Source organism: Aquila chrysaetos, chromosome 1, assembly GCF_900496995.4.
Source record: "Aquila chrysaetos chrysaetos chromosome 1, bAquChr1.4, whole genome shotgun sequence".
NCBI classification, from domain to species: domain Eukaryota; kingdom Metazoa; phylum Chordata; class Aves; order Accipitriformes; family Accipitridae; genus Aquila; species Aquila chrysaetos.
Window position 1 is genome coordinate 11,994,849 of NC_044004.1, and position 20,055 is coordinate 12,014,903.

At 38.1% G+C, this 20,055-nt stretch overlaps 1 protein-coding gene across 14 annotated transcripts in view; it reads left to right on the forward strand.

Annotated features, from left to right (window-relative positions):
• ABLIM2 (actin binding LIM protein family member 2) overlaps positions 1-20,055 on the forward strand; it is a 145,531-nt gene that overhangs the window by 88,261 nt on the left and 37,215 nt on the right. For 7 of the 14 annotated variants that reach the window (XM_030014353.1, XM_030014343.1, XM_030014374.1 and 4 more), the window contains exons 7-11: positions 603-690; positions 3,966-4,024; positions 8,051-8,128; positions 12,744-12,890; positions 17,481-17,601. In XM_030014353.1, coding sequence (XP_029870213.1) covers positions 603-690; positions 3,966-4,024; positions 8,051-8,128; positions 12,744-12,890; positions 17,481-17,601 — 493 coding nt within the window. Of the gene's footprint in view, positions 1-602; positions 691-3,965; positions 4,025-8,050; positions 8,129-12,743; positions 12,891-17,480; positions 17,602-19,339; positions 19,439-20,055 lie in introns of all 14 variants that reach the window. The other 7 variants (XM_030014279.1, XM_030014305.1, XM_030014270.1 and 4 more) reach the window with 2 other exon arrangements.

Below are 20,055 nucleotides of genomic sequence, written 5' to 3' on the forward strand. Positions count from 1 at the left end.
CTGGCTTGTCTGAGTGAGAGAGTTAGTGCACAGTACCCAAAAGCGTCAGCTCTGAACTTGAGACCTATAGGCATCCCACACACATTCCTCATGGAAACCCTTTAGTACCCATTACCTGCAAGACAGTTTCAAAGCAGATACAAACATTCCTTGCACAAGATGGTTCTTACTGTGTGTTAAGATTATATATTCAGTGGGATCATGACAAACATACAGTTAAGTTGCAAATCCATGCTCAAGGTTATGACCTCCCAACTTCCTTGTGCAGGTAAGTCCTAAGCTACCTTGCACTTGGTGCACAGTATGGTTGTTTACAGGGAAAATGTGTTCACTATACAAAATTGTTTCCATTCTGTAAATTCAGAGATTTAACTATTGAACATTAACTTTTTTGCGTAGGCGAGACCATAATTATATTTTAAATCATGAGTTGTCTATAATAAAAAATTGGCATTATGGTTGTAGGAGATTATTGAACTTATAGGCATTAACTAATTTTACTCTAATTAGTCATATTCTAGAGGATGAAAGAAAAACTCCACATAGCGAAGCTGCTGAATTGATCAGTGTACTTAATCATCTGTACCTTTTTTCCCAAACAGGCAGGAGAAAAACATTATCACCCAACCTGCGCACGATGTGTCAGGTGCAGTCAGATGTTTGCAGAAGGAGAAGAAATGTATCTTCAAGGTAAAAACAAAAGCAAACAACCAAAAAACAAAACCCAAAACAGTTACACTTGGCAACATGCCCCTCTTGCCCATACCTGCTAGCATGGCTGAGGTGTTTTGCACATATTCTCACTTTGTAACTACCAAAGAAAATGAAGAATGCAATGTGTAGGCTAACAAAGAGCAAAAAAACCCTCCTTGTTGCTTCTTACTCACCTATTACTTCTCTCTCAGTTCAAATCCAATAGCAAGTGTGAATCACAGAAAGGATGAGTGGTAGCAGTTACTTCCTGCAGATGGAAGTACTTGACAGTAAAGATTATAAAATTTTCCATTTACTAAAAAATGTGATTTTTCTGCAATGATAAATGGTCCAGATGAAAGTTAACACACATGCGGGGCAGCAGGTTCCCCAAAGCTGTTGTTGTAGTCCTAAGACCAGTTCTGTACCCATTGCCCATTTGGGTATGAGGAGAAAATCTGCAGGTCTGTACCTGAATTCCCCTCATTCAGACCTAAGTGCCCTCAGAGGGTGAAGAAGAGGATGCCATGGAGCTGAAGCCCTTACCACAGAATATGCCTATACCTTACGCAGCCATAAGCTTGCACAAGAGAAATTCAGTGTTTCTTGTCAGGGAATTTCAGTGGTAATAGAGAAAGACTTGCACAATAATTTATTCAATGAAAAAAAAAGTTATTTAACATAGATATGAGCTAAAATCTGTATTTCATATGTACCAACTTTTAGCTGTACTACACTGATCGAAGAAAACAATGTCTACACAGTTAAATACAGGGTCAGACACCAGAGAAAATGAAGGCTTTTGCCTATGTCTTTGACTGACTGTATCTTTTCAAAGGAAGACAGAAAAGAGAAACTCAGTGAGATGTGGGAACTGCAAGGCTGGTGTATTATCCTAAAATCACATGCTTGCCCACATCTGTATTATAACTTTGCAATTGTCCACAGTTTTCTAGAAGTGTACTTTGAAATCATTCATTAAGCTGGAAAAGTTACACTTTATTTAAAACACAACAGTGGTCTCAGTAAGATCTAATTATAATTTAGTACGTTATTTAAAATGACAATTTTATTGTCACTTGGTTTGTAACAAGAACTAGCTCATTAAAGGACATAATGATCCTTTTCTGTTCTCATGGATTCTCCCTCAGGAGCCAGAAAATGCTGTGGTTCTTCCAATTGCAAAGTAGTTTAGCAGTACTAAAATCCCCTGGGAAATCGATAGTTTAAAAAAAAGGTATCAAACCACAAATTTGTTTCTAGATTTCAAACCTTCTGAAACTGGGTTGCAAGTGAATCTTCTTTTTAAGTTCATTTTGTTATAAGGGTGGATATTTGTTAGGTTTTGAGCTGATTTTTAGTTCAAATAATCACAAAGTATGCTTGGGTCCTGTTAATTTGGACCCATCTTACTCACTTTATTTTCTGACGCATGAAACATTCATACCAGCTTACTGTTGTACGCTTTTTGTCTTAACATGAAAAGCAGTTTCCATTAGAAGCTGATGTTAACTTCATGAAAGATCTGTGATTAGGTATTTGGACTATCTCACCTGATGTGGTAGATAATAAAAAATGTCAGAGCCCAGGATTTTATAACTTGTTCTTCATCCTCTTAATAAACTATTGTAAAGTTCCTTTAGGTGTTGCATGTTCCTTAGCAGAAATTGAGTCGTCAGCATGCACTTTGGGTGGACTTGTGGGTGAAAGGACTCTTTCTTCTGTGTCAAAAAGTTTCCCAGCCAGTTTTGCTTGACCACAGATAAAAAAAAGTTGATCTAAATACTTCTTAAAACCATTGGGAAGATTTACATCAACTTATGCAGCAGTTGGGACAAACGCCTTCAGTGGGCAAGCTCAGACCCACTTGTAATTGGAAGATAAGTTAGTATTGAATTTAAAGGTGCTATAAAGATGTTGCTTAGTGGTTCAGTCCCAAGAAACTTCAGTAACTTGGTAAATGTAATTTACCCAGTCTGTACTTATAGATAGTCTTTTACTGCTTGAGTCTGGGTTCATCGGGGTTACTTTTGTGAAATAAATTATAATGATCTCCATCTGTCTTCTGGGAAATAGACTTTCTGTTTCTATCTTGTTTCCAAAATCCACTGGTTAGAAAACTATCAAACTGCTGTGAAAACAAAGCATTTCCAATAACTCTTCTTGGTGCTCTCCACCCAGTATAAACATTAAATATTTATAACACAAAGGCTCTCAACTTCCCATTTAGTCAGGCAGAAGTTGCAGTGCACTCACATTATTTAACTCTGCGGAGCTTTAGTTTGTGGCTTGTCCGAGCTCAGACTGGCATAAACAAAGGTTCCTTTTTACTATTAAAATTTACAAATAATTATTTTATTTTATATAGTTACACACATTCCATTTCCATTGAACACTGAGTATTGAACATTGTGTTCAACCATTTAAAAGATTTTTTTTTTTTAACTTTGTGACTAATGCAAAACTATTAAGTTTCTTTCTCACACTTGATGTTTACTTATATCTCTGGAGTTCATAATCCTCTCTTCAGTACGCATGCAGTAGAGAGCTGGTTCATTCTATATTTCCCGCTTCCTCCAGGATGGATTTTCTCTTGAATTTATGCAGTTCCTTAGTATTTGGCTTATGAGAGACAAACATACAGGAAGTGAAGATCAGTACAGTGAATAATTCTGAAAGAAAGACTGAATTTTCAGCTAGTGTTAAATGCCACAATGCTATTCCATCCCATCTCAGTGTGCTACTTAGTATGACCTGGGCCAGGTTATTACAAGAATACATATAAGAAGAGTACAGGAAATACTAACTACATAAAAGGAAAAAAAAAATTTACCATGAGAGTGGAACAGCTTGCCCAGAGATGCTGAGGGATCTCCATCCTTGGAGATATTCAGAACCCAACTGGGCACAGCCCTGAGCTGCCTACTGTAATGGGACCTGCTCTGAGCAGGAGGTTGGGCTGGAGGAGCTCCACAGATCCCATATCACACTTCTTAGGACTCAGGTTTTGGTGTTGATCTCACATATTGAAGTACACGTAGCTTTCTGAAGTGTACCTAGTCTTTAAAATGTATGTGATCAGGCTTACTGATACTGAGAAGTTGTCAGTTTTAGCTTTGAAAGTATCCATGAAATAGTGACTGCAGTGGAATCAGTCAGAATGCTGTGTCTTATAAGACCTTATAGGAAGGTTTAATAAGGTTCTTATTTTAAACCTTTTAAGGTTCTTATTGGGGAACTGAATTAAGCAGAACTTTAAATTTACTTTCCAGGTACATCCATCTGGCATCCAGTTTGTAGACAGGCTGCAAAGGCTGAAGAAAAAAACAAGGTAAAAAGACCGTATTTTTACCCAGTGTTATTCTATTGTCATATTATTCTCTATCCCTTTTTTTACAGTGGGCTTGGAGGGAAGGATTTGGAATTTTTTCAATACTGTAATTTTAAATTTTAAATTACAGAAATCTAGTAGGTTAATGTAATGTAATAATGTAATATAAATATTCTGCTTTTACTTAGTGATTAAAGCTACAGCTTCAGGAGAATGCTGACCTAAGAGTTACATGTATAAACTGAATAAGGAAAAATGTGAAAATATGAATGAGAAAAAAAAATAAATTTTTAAGTTCTGTCTGATTTTGATGTGATCAGTGCATGACCTCTTCTCTTTTTATGTGGCTCTGCACTTAAAAGATCAGAGGACTTTCGCTTTATTTGTTTTTACAAAAAAAATCTCTCCTTGGAATTTCTTTTTTATTATTTGTTTATAAAATGTTGGCAAGCCAGCCCCAACTTAATTTAATCTCTGGCTTTAAGTACCTCCTTAAGTTGGATGATTTGTGCATCTGTCCGTGTGCAAGGGGAAAAGGGGGAGTTCTGGCAACTTTAATAATTACAAGGTTAGCAGATGAATAAGCTGCCCCTAGGAAATGAAGAATTAATCTGTGGCTGGGGAAATGATCCCTCTGAAGTGGTGGGACTGAGATACAACTATCTCATTAAGGCACAGGCCAAATATGGGGTTTTTCAGTTCTGATGTTTCCTGATGCTCCAAGTAGTACTCTTGGTATCCTTGTTCGAAAAAGCTTTGCTTTGATTCATCAGGGCTTGGACGGAAGGCACATCGGACAAGTCAGAACAGCAGGCAGCAGCTATAAAAAGAGCATTTACAAATCTGGTGTGTTAGCAAGTGCAACTTTGACTAAATTACAGTTTTGAAAAAAATTGGTTTGGGCTTTACCCTGAAGGATCGTGGCTGTATTTTTTGTACCCATGTGTTTGGGAAGCGATTGCTCTGGCATTCTTCATGGGGAGATCTGAATATCAAATAAGTAGCATTTCAGTATAAAATGTATTGTTTATCACATGTATATTTAAAATTGTCAAAATACTTTAATAAGTGCTGCTGATTCAGCCTAATACTAATAAGCAGTATTTCAGGCTTCCTAAGGATTTTATTCTGGCTGAGTAACTGAAATTGCAAGGCTAAAACCCCATGTAATTTATTGAAAATGTAGTAGAGTTTTGGTTTTTTTCCCCTCCTTCAAAGACAGACAGCGAACTTGGTTGTACTGTGTTCCTACTTGGCTGCGTTTTCCTCACAAAGGCAAAGAAAGTGTACTTGCAAGATGTTGTGTAAAGGCTGATTCATTTATAACACATCTCTTCTGAGCAGTGGGAGTTTGCCCCTTCCCCAGCAGAGAGGAAAACATCTGTATCTGAAAGACAGTGGGAGTTTTGCCTGAGTAGGGAAAAAAAACAGGATGGAGCTCAAAGGATTTTCCCAAGTCTAGTCATTTTTCCTTTTCTTTGGGTTTTTCCTCTTTTTTTGGTCCTTACACTCATTATTGAAAAAATAAATCAAGAAGAAAGGATGCCATTTCAAAGAGGGTAGTAATGGGCTTTTCAAGGTAACTTGTGAAGTTGGGAATGGGATATACTGGTTGAGAAATTTTCTGGTCAACCTTTGCAGTTTGTTGTTTTTAAAAGTTATCTTTCTGTATATTTATAGAGATATATTCACAGCATGTAAAGTAGGTGACAAAGGCAGAAGGAGTAAGTGGCAGCACACTCCAAAACTTTGGAGATGGAGTGGAAGGGAAAAAGAAGTTGTGAAAGAGAGTGACAGCAAAAAGAAAAATGATGGGAGAGTGAGATTGTAAGTAGAAGGGATGAAGCAGGAAAAGACAGAAGAAATCAAAGTAGCAAGAGAAAAAATAAGGATTATCAAAAGGCATAAAGGAAAAAGAGGTAGGTGGAGGGAGAATAAAAATGTGTAGTACGGTGAAAAGAACTGAACAGAGGCAACGGAGCCAACTGAGATGTAAGTTTTTACTGCAAAAGCTCGGAGGTTATGTGCAGCAGGCATGGACTGGGGATGCTAAAAGGGGTAATGGATCATACAGAGAATAAAGAGCATGTGTGAGATGTGGAATGACCGGGTTTTAATCACCAGGAGGAGAAATGGGAGAATTTGTGGGAGTAACTGAATAGCATAAGGAAGCACAGAAGTCTGCAGAAGTACCTTAAAAAGATGAGACTCTACACTTTGATTGCAAAAATTAGAAATTCTAACGAATTGTAGTTCTTCTTAAAAACAAGGTGGCACCTCTTAAGTTGAGGAACGCCCATGAAAAAACTCCAGGAATTTATTAAGAGTTATTAAATGTATTCAGCCAGGTATGTTATGCGCTTTAAGGTCACGCTGCAGTGTGTGATCTTAAAGCACACTCCACTGATGCACATGACACAGAAAGAAGCTCTGAAGCTCTATCTAGAGCATCCTGAGCTTAATCCAAAACTGTCATTTGACTTTAACAGGGTTCAAAACGTTGGAATAGTGCAGTTTTCTTCACGTTTTTTTTCTCTACCACATTGGGCCTCCTGTAGGGACATTATGAAAGAGAAGTATGGTTTGCACATGACATCAGTGCATTGATGACACTTTCATGTCATTTACACAAGTTCTGGAAAACTACAGCGTGCTTTAACTATGTAGAAGAACAGTGAATTACACTGTCCGTATTAAATGATCATCTCAATGGCAGCCACAAGTATTCTCAGATAATACTCTGTTTCTGTGCTTGTCCCCTTGGACCTTCTGAGTGTGTTTACAGAGCCTCAGTGTGAGACAACTGAAAATGAGAGAGAGAAAATTCCAAAATCCCAGTCAGACATGCCAAAACAATTAAACTGAATCTTTTTCGTATGGATAAGTATCTCCACGTATAGTCTCAGAGAAGCCACAGGACTATTTGGACTAAAGAAGGTCACCGGAAGCATAGTTGTGATCATTTAGTTTGTTTGCTCTGCTGACACAGTGCAGTACAGTACAGATATATTTACATATTGCTTCTAAAAGCTAGTAAATACTTCAAGTAAAGACTGGAGTAGTAGGGAGGATGCTGCCTTGACCTGACAGCTTAATAGTGCTAAAATCCTTTTAAGGGTTTGAACAGTTGTAACCTCCAGGTAAGAAATGTCAGCCTTTGGTGAGACAGTAAATGATGGTAATTCTGAGCGCATGGAAAAATACATACTTTTTGCAATCAGGGACAGGTTTCTCCATAGATGGGAAAGAATATTTACCCAGAACTAACATATCTGGGTAAAAGAGAGTATAAACCCATTGATTTCATAGTAAGATTTGTTTAAACTTCAATTATGAATGTGAGGTCTCTTCACTTATGGTTAATATCATTGTGTCTCACAACCCTTTGTTATTTAAAAGTAATTATATTTTTCATCATAAAGGAATCTACCAAAAAGGAAGCAATAAACGTCTGTCACTGAATGCCAGAATGATTGAAAACAGGGCAAAACCAGTTGAGTATTAAAATTAATCTGGTAGCCTTACAATCAGAGAGGGGGAAGCTAACCTGTTGGGTGTCTGATTCAGGATGCTCTGCAGGATGTCATGCTGTTTGCTATGAGTGAATGGCGCGGTAGCATGACATGTTCCAGAAGCAGTGCAGATTGGTTTGATGGTATAACCTCAGAGTAAAAATGCTGCCACTGTATCATCTTGTAACTTGACCTGTCCCTGATAGTGCCCAAAGGCTGTCCTGACAGCCCAGAAGTGCTCCAGGCCATTTCATTCTGAAGGAAGGGGAAAAGAAAGTCATATGTAAAATAATTTTTGCATTTTCAAAAGGTTAATTTGACTGACTAAAAGTGTTCTTTTATTTTTAACCCTTTGGTATGCCTGTACGTTTTGAGCTCGCTGTAATATGCCACTTTGGAGTGGTAAAGGTTAAATTAAGTGAAATATCTCGCATACTCTTTTTGAAGTAACGGTTACATTTTCTCTCCATCTCCTCTATTTCTTATCTGTTTCACTTCTCTTCTCCTGCCATAGGAAACGAGGACTTCCTCTGAGAGTATTATTTCTGTACCTGCTTCAAGTACATCAGGTTCCCCAAGCCGTGTGATCTATGTGAGTATTTCACAGCGAAGGTCATTCTGTGGGATGGGGAAAACCCCATGCTTCCTCCTACAGTTTAGCGCGTTGTGTGGAAAGTTAGTGTCTCCAAACCACTGCAGTTAGTGATTCCTCTAAAATGGAATTTACTTTCTCATGGTTAAAATGTTTGAGTACTGCATTTGCCATAATACATTTCTGGCAGTTTCCTCTTATTTTTTGTGGTGTATTTATAGCATTTGCATTATGACTAGAGCTGGCTTATACCAAAGCATGCAAAATACTGCAGTGCTTTCTAAAAAGAAAAGTTTAAGTAAACAGTACAGCCCACAGGTGGATTACAAGCATAGATTTGAACGCAGCTTGTCTAAATCCAGCTCTTGAGCCTGCATCTGATTGCTTATGAAAACACTCGTGCATGGGATTGCAGGACTCGGGCCTTGACAAATGCCAGTCCCTAACCTCAGAAGACCTTTGATGTGTTTATCATTTAAGAAGTGCTAGCTCTGGAAAGCTCATAGAGAGAATTTAAAATAACAAGTATGATAAAAGCTTATGCTGAGTATTTTTTCAGTACTGGTTGTACCTTGCTTGTCATAATTGCTGTAGCTGATGTTCATGGCCAAATTCTCAAGGCTACCACCAATAGCTAAAAAACATCCACAAATGTGGCATGATCCATACAAACATCTCTTGCAGAGCTTCAGTATTCCCAGGGCTATTCTTTGTCCTGTCCAGGTATCCCTCACGTAGGCAGGTTGTTCTCATCGGATAGGACCACATGCAGAGGAGATTGCTGGAGATGTGATTGACTGCTGGAGAGGTTATTGTACAAAGATTAAGGGCTTTTATCTACTACACTGAGACAAACAAAAGAGTGCCTTGGAGTCAAAATTGTCTTTTTTCTTCAAGTAAACATTATTTTGAATGCAGTATACCCTTTCTCTGAGTAAGATTGAAGTAGAAGTGGAGGAACTGCCCCTTACCTAAATGCGCATCGGTGTTTCTGAGTTCTTCTTACAGTAGAGCTCCATGCTGGTGGATGCCAGTGGTATATTCCCAGTAAAAAAAAAGTTGTTGCCTCAACTCCTGTGAAGACAATTATTGTGCTAGGAGCCTGTTACCATGTAAGAACTTTCTTTGGCCCAGATGGTCTCGATCTCTCCAGCCATGCACCACTTCATTGTTTTTAGAAGCATGAGCATTCTTCTAAGATTTATATGCTTTTAGTGACATTTATCTAACTGTTGGATGGTACTGTTTTTCTTGATGCTTGTGATTACAGCTTTAAATATGCTTCACAGGCTGTTGAAAGTCAAGGACAAACTTCCATTCTCTTTTTCTGTTTTTTTTTCAAAGGATATTGTTAAATCAGCACACAACTGTAATGTTTGTTACTGTAATATACTTTAGAGGCAGCTGGGACTGTGAAAGAATAAAGTTGTCTAGCAAATATGAGTCAATTAGGAAAAAAGATTCCCCAGAGGCGTGCAAGTTCTTGCTATATCTGTCTCATCTCTGACTGCTTAATTGTCAAAGCTGTGAGATTGATTAAATCCTATTTTAGCTTTCACGAACAGGAAAGTAAAAACAATTAAAAACATGTTACTGGACTTCTATATTATCAAAATGATTCTTTGTCTCTCTTTTGCATCTGTTTTCTATTACAGGAGTGTTATGACATACAGACATGCTCAAGATTTGTCTTGGGTGCTTTCGTGGTTGGTTTTACCAAACCTAAATTCATGCTGCCACTGAAAGGAAGGTCCCACCCGCATGTAGCCCTGTCCCTCTCTGGCCACATCTTCCCGTATACTCTTTGGTGCTAGTACTAGTGGGTACACAGGGGTATGATCGGTCAGCTTTGAGACCAGATTCAGCTAAAAAATAACCCAGAAAAAACCTCCAGCTAACCAAAGAGGAAAAAAAAGACCCAGCTGTCTACATGTCTTCTAAGGCTAACGTAGAAGGCAGAGCAGAGTGGGAAGGCACACACAGTACAGCCGCTTTCGGCAGCAGCATGGATTCAGATCATTAAAAACAGCAGTAAAACTGTGCCTTAACAACTGGTGAGCCCTGTGAAGTATCATGTTGGACAAGAGAATTTAGAGAAAATGGTTAAAGCTTAGGAACCGTGAATTTGTGGTGCTCATACTTCCGAAGGCATCGAGTCAGAGCAATGCAATCATTCTGAACAATGTGGCATCTCATGGGAGACGTGTTTCTGGGCCATGGGTGAACGGTCAGCTGGGGAAAGGTGAAGAAAGTGTGTTTTGACTAAACCTGAATGTGGTTCATACATTTGGTTTATTAAGCCATACCACTTTTTCTTCATCTGTTGATACCACTTTGATGTCTTCTTGCATTGAGAGAGGGCACAGGCCAATGCCCTTTGAAGTTAATGGGCATCTTTTCATGATCTTTAGTGATGACTTCATTATATCCAAACTGAAATTTACCTTAGTGCTGCTGTCCCCTCAGAGTCCCTGAATTCCACTTAAAAATCAGTTGATTTCTAAATTATGTCATTAAATAAGGCTTAAATAAAAGTCCTTTATACTTAGCTAAATTTTAAGAGAGAATTAGGTGCTCTGACCTAATATATCCAACTGGAAGGTTTAGGTTAGGTTACACAGCTGTGTTGTATGTTCTCATACTAGGAATAGAAATCACATTGTATTTTTATACAGATCATATTTGCAATTATACAATTGTAAAATTACATATTCCAAGTGAAATGGATACTCTAAACTTAGAGTACGGTTTTAATAGAATCCAAAGTACCAGATTATTGAAGAAATGGCCTAAAGCCTTTTAGCTGTAATTTGAGCCTTCCCTAACATATTTGAATTCTGCTCACGTATTTGATAGTAGGTGAAAAAAATAAAATAAAAAACAATGTAGGCTGAATGTTTGTAGAATTGAGTGTTTAGAAAGCAGGTGTATCTCTAAGGTGTTTTTTCATCCAAACTTGCCTATATTTTGATATTTAAACTGAAAGGAATTATGTAACTAGGTAAGTTTGACTCCTGACAGTTCTGAAGTCTAGTGGGAGGATCTCAAGTTGCACATCTATGTGAAAAGATAGGGGCTAAAATTACTGTAATTCACATTTAACTATTCCCGATTCTTAACTTCTTTGGGTTCACTAGAATAATCTCCACAACCTGGATACTTTAAAAAAGAAATTATCACAGCCTCATTGGCCTTCCTTGTAGGTACAATGCTGCCCAAAGTCTTCCTGGAACAGACCTGATGGACAGACTCCTCCTTACATTTGCATGACCTGTGTCTGCATCAGAGCTTGCCACTTGCGTCTCAGTAGGGAGGGATTTATTTTCATTAAGGGGCTATTTCATTGCTCTTTAGCTTCTTCAAGTAGCTGCAAGGAAGGTGAGATCTGTAGGTTGCTGAAGAATCACATATTTGATTAAAACACATTTCTTAGGTAAGAGGAATCTTCCTCCTTTCCCTGTTGCTTACACCTGCACAAATTCATACATTGTTTTAGAAAAAGGGATAACTGGAAGTTGTCACACTGAATTTTTCCTGTATGATTAACTAATAGAAAACTTCCCTGGAAAATCTATTGAGCTTTTGTTAGCTCATGCTAAGAAAAAATAATGACTGCACACATAAATCCTGGATACTTTCATATTTTTGCATGTGGAAAACATTATTACAGTTTTATAGCTGATCATACTGAGATCTCTGAGATTTTCAGAGAACAGCAAGATTCGCTCATCATTTTGTTGCCAACAAAGAGCTTATAATTCTGCAAAGCCTGAACTGGGAATGAGACAATTAGGCTGCCCATTTCTCCACTCTCAATGTGGCCAACTTGTCATATCTACAAGACAGTACGTGCTGGATACATCTTTGGTGCAAGTTACCATTATCCTAAAGATAATCTGTGCAAATGTGGCATTCTGGTAATTATACTTTTGGAATAAGCGTAGTAAGAGGAGAATGGGGAGTGACACAGCCCTTTCCCTCTGTTGGCTGTGTGAGTCTCATGAGAGGATTTGAACTTTACTTAAGTGGCATCTATGATCTTCCAACTAATCCACCATGGTGCAGATCTATCATCTGCTGGTTTGTGACCCATAATTAAGGGCTACTTAGACATAGTCAGGAAAGGAGGTGTAGCTGTGGGACACAGCTGAATGGGAAAATTTAAAGACCTGAGTAATGTTTTTCAGTATCTGGAGAGTATATGTTGGAAATACATATTTGATTATTCACTACTGCTTATAGTAGGGGAACGCTGCACACCGAAACCACTTTAAAATGGAGGGTGTTTTGCCTGAAGAGACTACAATATCTGTCCCCCATGTCTCTGCACAGCTAGCAGTAAGTGGGATATAACCAAGGGAACAATGATGCCATGCTACTCCTAATAACCAAATGTGAGTGACAAAGAAAAGTAGAAAGCACCAGTATATAAGAAGAAAACAGCAGTAATATTTAGCATTGTGTAGTAAATATAAGAGGTTTAAATGTGCACAAACAGAAAAAGTTGTTTATTGTTACGATGATGACTTTTCTACTTACACTTACCTGTCCTTTTCTTTTGCATCCTGATCATATTCTTTCTTATTCTCACTGCTTTCTTTCCTCCTTTTCTTAGGCAAAGCTTGGAGATGAAATTCTTGACTACAGGGATTTGGCTGCTCTTCCTAAAAATAAAGCCATCTATAACATTGACCGCCCAGATATGATCTCCTATTCTCCATATATCAGTTACTCTTCAGATGACAGGCATAGTTACGGGGAGGTACTGAACCATGGGTATTTTTTTTACTATGAATTTGAGATTTTATGTGCATCATTAAACATGTTGCTGAACATTCTTAAATATGTGCATAATTTTAAAAAAAACCCCAAACCTAACTTGTGTAACTTTAGTTGAGTCATGTCCTCCATTCATTCACAAGGCCTTCCAAAAAGCAAGGAAGATGTTAATTGCACTTTTTAGTTTGTGAAAATTAAAGAATTGCTTTCTGTGATCATTTTTTAAACAGATGACATGTAATTAAAATATGTTTTTCTATGAGAGGAGTTCTACATGCCTGCAGTGGGAAACAGGAGCCATTGCTAATTATAATGCAAAAATCAGAAGCAAAGCCAAATGTCTTTCATGATTTTTTTTTTTTTTTTTTTTTATAAAGTGTACCATGTTATTTTGGTGACACAACAATGGTATCACTTTCCTATGTACAAGTTTCTTTCAACTGTCCCTTACTAAAGTTCATCCTCATGTCACGCATGCATTTCAACCTATTCATACGCAGAGCTAATATTACGCAGTTTGTTCTACTGAAATCTAATTTAACATAATCTTACTAATACTAATTCTGGGGTTTGTGAAGCATATTTGTATATAACTCCTGTCATGCAAGTTAGCTTTTCATTCCTAACCATATCTATCTTTCGTTTGAATTTCTGATTTCTTTTATAATTTTAGGTAAGTTTTTACAAAGCAAACCTCTTAGATATACTAGGTATGTTAGCAAGATATATGTGGTCTAGAATGAAGTCTGCTTTGTTCTCTGTAGGTGTAAGTGAATGGGTAGAATTAAATGCTATAAATAATAGCCCTAGTCCTACTATCACTTACACCTTTTACACTTAATCAGTACCACTAAAGTCTCAGCACTACTCTCAGGGAAAGTGCGGCACATACATATGTTAGGTTTTGCAAACTCTTTCAAACCCTCCCTGTACAACGTTGAACCACAGTAGCTCCATTATAATACATTCTAAAAGAATTGAGATTGTATCTAGTAGAGGGTTTAAATGGTATTTAGGTTTCTGATTTCACAAAACTGAAAGCTGCTGCCTAGCCCTGAACCTATGGAGTATAAACACTTCCCTTCTGTGTCAAAACTGGTGGGTGCTGAAAATGTTTGTGGCCCTCCTCAACTGCCTGTTTACATCTAGACTTGGCAGAGGTGCATAGTCTAAACAACCTTCCGCCCAGCTCCTGTGAGGACTCAGTCATTGCACCTGCTCCAAGGTGATTTTGGGCTGTGCTCGCAATCCAACACGCACATTTTCATGGTGCTCCACATATTTATATCCTTGATATTGCCAGGGGAAAAAAAAAAATCCTGCCTTCCAAATTTCAGCATCCTGGCTACTACCTGTATCCGCAATAGTTTCAGTAGATTTGCTCAACTAGCCAAACATAGTGTTTAATTTTGAAAGGAAAGTGAGTGAACAGCAAACGGTCGAATTACATGATGTTTAATTAAAAATTAAATAGGACAGATATTTTGCTTTCCCTTAAACCAGCCAGCTCTGAACAACAGAGTTCTAGTCCAGATTTTGGAGGTGCTTCAATGCAGATTTAACTAGGGCTTGTGTGTAGTTTCAGGCAGTTGCTTTAAATGGGAGTTTGCCTACTAGCAGCATCTCTGTGGCACAGGACTGGCCTCACCAGACCCCAGGACTTTGTAGCAGAGAAATCAACAAAAGCTTCACGTGAAATTGTTCATATCTCATTCCTTATTTAAAAAAAGAAAAATTGCCCTAACTTAATTGACAGGTGTTTTTCCTAACTGTATTGTGTTATACATGGATATTGATATTTTAAGAGTAGTTCTTCTCACAAGTAACATAATGCATGAATCTGTATCACTAATTTGTTGTGTGTTGCTGTTTGCAGTCACCTCAGTTGCTCTCTCCAGCACCTACTGAGGTAATCCCCAATGCCTTTGTTCTCCTGTTCTGACCCATTTTGTGATGCATAAACCTGGTCATATTGATAACCAGCAGTGTCTGAAATGTGGGGTTTGCCTCCTGCCTCTACAGTGCATGGGGTTTTATAATTTACGTTTTTCACAGTGTTACTTGTGTTGAATATGTGCTCTGCTTCTGGATTGTCATCTGTATGCATCTACCTCCACTGTCATCCATGTTTCTGCTTTCCAAAATAAAGGTTGTATGGTGGTCACTTCTTCGAGATCTACTAAATAAATTACATTGGGAAATATGTTTTATGTTTACATTTAAAGCTGCCAGTGTGAGTTGACTTGAATTAATGCTTGGCATAGCTGTCTCTTCTTTTTTTCTTTTTATTTTTTTATTCCACAAATAGTTAAACTATTTCTACCATTTGTGCATACGTACTGTTAAATCATTTGCACATACCTGAACTTCTAGGTCTGTGTATTTTGATGTGCATTAATGATCAAAGCCAATCATTGTTTCAAGAAACATCACTTTGGAAGCAGTGATAGCATTTCACATAGTTTCCCAGATAGTAACTCAATTACATATCACAGGCCTGGCTAATTTCTCTGTTATCCCAATTTTATGTATTGCAAAATTTGGTAATAGTGGAGAATTACGAATTTCCATTAAGGATTGTAAATCAGAAACTGTCACTATAAGCACTGGTTAAACAGAGAAGTTAACCAATAGAGATGTAATTTAACTGATAGTTTAAAAATAAAAACATACTTTATTTAATACCGGATTTCATGAACTTGATTGACTGTTCCTTACAGAGACACAAAGTACACAAAGGTAAGGTTTGAAACAATCAATATGGAATCTTGGTGTTTTGGAAGATTATAATAATTTCCTTTAGATTAGCTACCAGTTATCAACCCATCAATACTATTAAATTCCGAAAGTGACAGTGGTATGGAGGTTGGTGCTGCCGTGATTTGTGTTACGGGAATACTCCCATGTTATCCAGCTTTGCCATGCTTGCTGTCTTTCTCTAAAGAGTCTATGATCAGGTGCTCAGGCATTATCATCTGCAAACTTGTCACCAGTTTTTTTTTGCAGGGATTTTTATTAGAGAAAAATTCCACTTTATCATACAATTGGACACATCGTAGACCATTAGCTAACACTCATGATATTTAAATATCATCACAAGACTTTCTAGAGACATAGCTATATTGCTTGTAACTCTTCGCAAGGGTTAGAGTGGGTATTAAATAGTGTAGCTACTTCAGGAGGGAAACATCTCAAACTGAGCATAGAGGGATTGGTGGCAGAATGCCTACAGAACGCTGCATGCTTGGGAAGGCATCAGTTTTTCTTCCTTTTTTGTATAATTTCTTCTGAAATGGATATTAAAGCAATAATGCTACTTACCACTGTACAAAACTGATTTTCCATTTTTGAAAATGCAGTTAGTGAGTCTGGGGTGAGGTGGAAAGGATGGAGCACACCTGAACCAGAGGAGAAAAACTGATGATGGGAGAACGTTGTAAATCTCTGTGGAGTCAAGGATAATCCCAGAGAAGCTGAATAGGAAACTGCATTAGTCTGAAGATGGATGGATCCTGATAGGAATCTGGGAGATGGTGATGGGGCTAAGTGGGATCTCCTGTGTGTTTAAATGATGAATGATCCAGTGGGAGTCACACAGATGCCTAAAGATGTCCCAGTATTCATGACAAGTGACTGACACCTGCTGTGGTATAGTCTATCTTCACTCACTCCTACTGGAGTAGGAGAGGGAAGCATTTTTTGGAGTATGACTTTCCATAAGGGAGCATCTGCACATTACATTGATCTGTTGTAATTTGAAGTTAACTCAAGCCAATTCTTGCTTGTCTTAAACAAGAAATTTGAATTTGCTTTTATAGCTAGTTTACAAAAAGTCATTTGCACATCGAATTCACTCAGTAATGCTTTTACTGTTAAGAAGACACTACATGCAATTCGTAATTTAACTAGCTATAGCGAGTGAGGGGTTTGGAATGGGTGTACGTGGTTTTAAGTGGTTGAAGCCAAGGGTTTAGTGGGAAGTGGGTTGTATGAACTGCTTTGCGCAATGCTGCAGTATTAATGCTAATGCTATATATGAGCGTTTATATCTGTTACTTAGCTAGTAATGACGGTGTTATAATATGGTATGCCGGGCAATTTATACAGCACACACAGTTGTTTCTGTGATGTAATGAAGCCAACAAATGCTGATTTTTGTGCTGCCTGTAACCATTATGCATCCATTTGTATGGGTACAAAGTGACCGTGGTACTATCGCACTAACCTCATCTCATCTTCCACCACCTGTGTATGTTCAGTGAATTATATTGTCCTGAAACAACACTTCTACAGTGTTATGTTCTTTTCAAATTATATTGTCATTTTAAATTCATGTATGTGCTTACTTTCCTGGGAACATGACCGTTCTCTGATACTTGGCAGAGCTCTTTTGGTCACACTGCGGTGGAGGTGCTTACGGCTGAAAGCCACCTCATATCATTGGGATTGCATGGAGTGTTACGACAGCATCGACTTCCATCAACGTGGCACAGACGTGCAGAATGGCACATTCTTCCTGTTTCGGAAGTTATTTCTCCTCCCTAATGACGTATATTTCCTCTCTTCCTCTCAGGGTGACCAAGATGACAGATCTTTCAAGCAGTACAGGACGTCAAGTCCTAGCTCTGCTGGCTCGCTGGGCTATGGTCGCTACACTCCAACCTCCCATTCTCCTCAGCATTACAGCAGACCAGGTAATTGAAAAGCAGCCTTATTTGTTCTCTAGATTTTTCCACTACTTTGTCTTATGTTGTAAGTAGGGTAGACTCCAGTGGACAGGGTTATAAGGTGGAGTAGCAGTTCATTGCAGTGATTTATTTACTGTGGACAGAGTCCCATGGGAAGAAAGGAAACAAGCGCTTCAGGATTGAGCATCTAAGAAAACAAAAACAGGCATCTAGAAAGATTGATTTTATGTATCTGTAAACAGAAGATAGAACAGTTTAAAGGACTTAATCCTGGTCCCATCCTGCCTGAAGCTACACATTCAATCCACAGCTCTTTCAAGGTGCGGCATGGTAGCAGTGAATGCACACAATGCCAAGAGGGTGATCCGAGTGACTTCGTATCCCTTTTTGCACCGCAGGGTTATGGTCCATGTCTCTTCTCCACAGTGCGAGAGCTGGAGGAGTGACTAGTGTTGTAATGGCTGGATTTTGAAGGCCATGTTGCTTTAGTTGAGAAGCTTACAGCAATGTTTATTGCAGCTTTGGGCTGTAGTAACAGCTGTGTTGGTGCTTCTGTCACACAGAGAGGGGATTGCCTCCTTTTGATCTTTGTGTGGAAGTCCCTTACAAAAGTCCATTCATATTTGGGCACTGTACAGAGCTTTATACTTGGAAATAGTCAACTAAATTACTCAAAAGTCATTCTGATTTTTCTCCAGTTCATCATTTGGGTGGGGAACACAGAGCATTTATATTATTTTCTTGGGGTCTTTTAATTTAATTGGGGATACATTATAATTATTAACTAGTTTGGAAAATTGGGAGTTCATCTTTCCAGTGGAAATGAAAATTTCATGGGTAACCGAAAGAGTTTTTACAGGAATTGAGTATTTGTACTACATAAACTCTTTGACAAGTGGAAATGAGATTGAGTATCAAAGATCTATTAAAGAGACGAAAGATTAGTCTCTGCTGAAGGTCTGGCAGCTGTGTCATGCTTAAGCTTAGCTGCACACTGTTAAAGCAAGGAGGAAAGACAAAAGAAATTCCAAATTAATTCTGATGTTTTACAGCTTCATTGAAAATTTAGAAGATAGTCATCATAATTGCCACTTCTAATAATTGCCATTAGTCCTCTGAAATATGTTATCAGGACATTATTACAATAAAGCAAACAAAGATGACATTTGAGAACGTTTTTCAAAGTACTTAATCACATGTCTAACTTTCAGAGCTCAAATAACTTCAGGATGTTTCTTCAAATGCTTAAATTAGCCATGCACTTGAGTGCCCTGGTGCGTTGTGAACTAAATCCTACCAGTGTGCACCGACGGCAGTGAGAACTGGACCCACTCGTAGCACAGTTCTCAGCAGAGACAAGACTCTCCCCATTTCATTTCATTAGATCCATTATGAGCATATATCATCCCCTCCTGCAGCTTTTGAATATGCAGATTTTTCCCTGAGTGCAGCTCTGCTTTTTGTGGTGCCTTTTTTGGAATATTTTCTGATGCGTTACATTATCAGCATTTTGTATGATACTCTTCCTGTCTGCAGAAAGCCTGTGTCCCTTGGCCAACTGCATAATATGGCCACTGTGATGTTTTTAGCAATAACCAGAGAAGGGTGAAGTCTTAAATATAAACTATATGTTTTCTAAGCATCAGGAGGAAAATGTTCCTGAAAAAAAGGATGGCGTTGTAATTTGTGGCTTTCAGTAAGTGAACTAAATAGTTTATTTTCACTTACTCTCTGTTGCCCCCAGCTGGTACTCAGAGTCTTGGTACCAGTAGCTGCATCTCCCTGCCCCAACACCCAAGCCCTACATCTACATTCAGACATCATTACATCCCTTTCTTCAAAGGTAAGGTCCAGGAATGCAAAACCGTGCTGTGATACTGTAGACTTATTCAGATGTGTTTCACTTTTATGTCTGTGCAAGCATGGCTTCCACTTGGATAAAATTTGTCTTAATTTTGTGCAAGTGCTTTATTGATGTACTGTGTAAGTTTTAAGAACTGAGTGGGTATGGGTTGTTTTATTTTTGCTTTTTTTCAGTGAGTGTTAAGTGTCTTTCAAAGGGGTGGAGGGAAGGAATTAGCTTTTATAATGAAAATGAGGGAGGGAATAATTTAAAAGTCTGTTTATTCTAAATTACGGTGTCTACTTTTAACCTATTTTGGTGATGCTAAATAAATATACATTGGATCCAACACGGGACGATCAGTTATCTAACCTTCTAACCTACATTTAGATATTCTTCCTATTATTTGTATCATTACCAAAACTTATGCCAGATAAGCTGGTTAAATCAATATAGCTGCACTGATTAGCAAATACTCTGTGCCATGTATTATAAAACAGAGTAACTGAATATATTCTCCTTGCCATTAATTTTTTTTGCAGTGAATATTAAAGTTTAATGACCTCCATCTTGCGGATGTGAGACGGTACCGAGAAATGCCAAGAACCTTTGAGGCA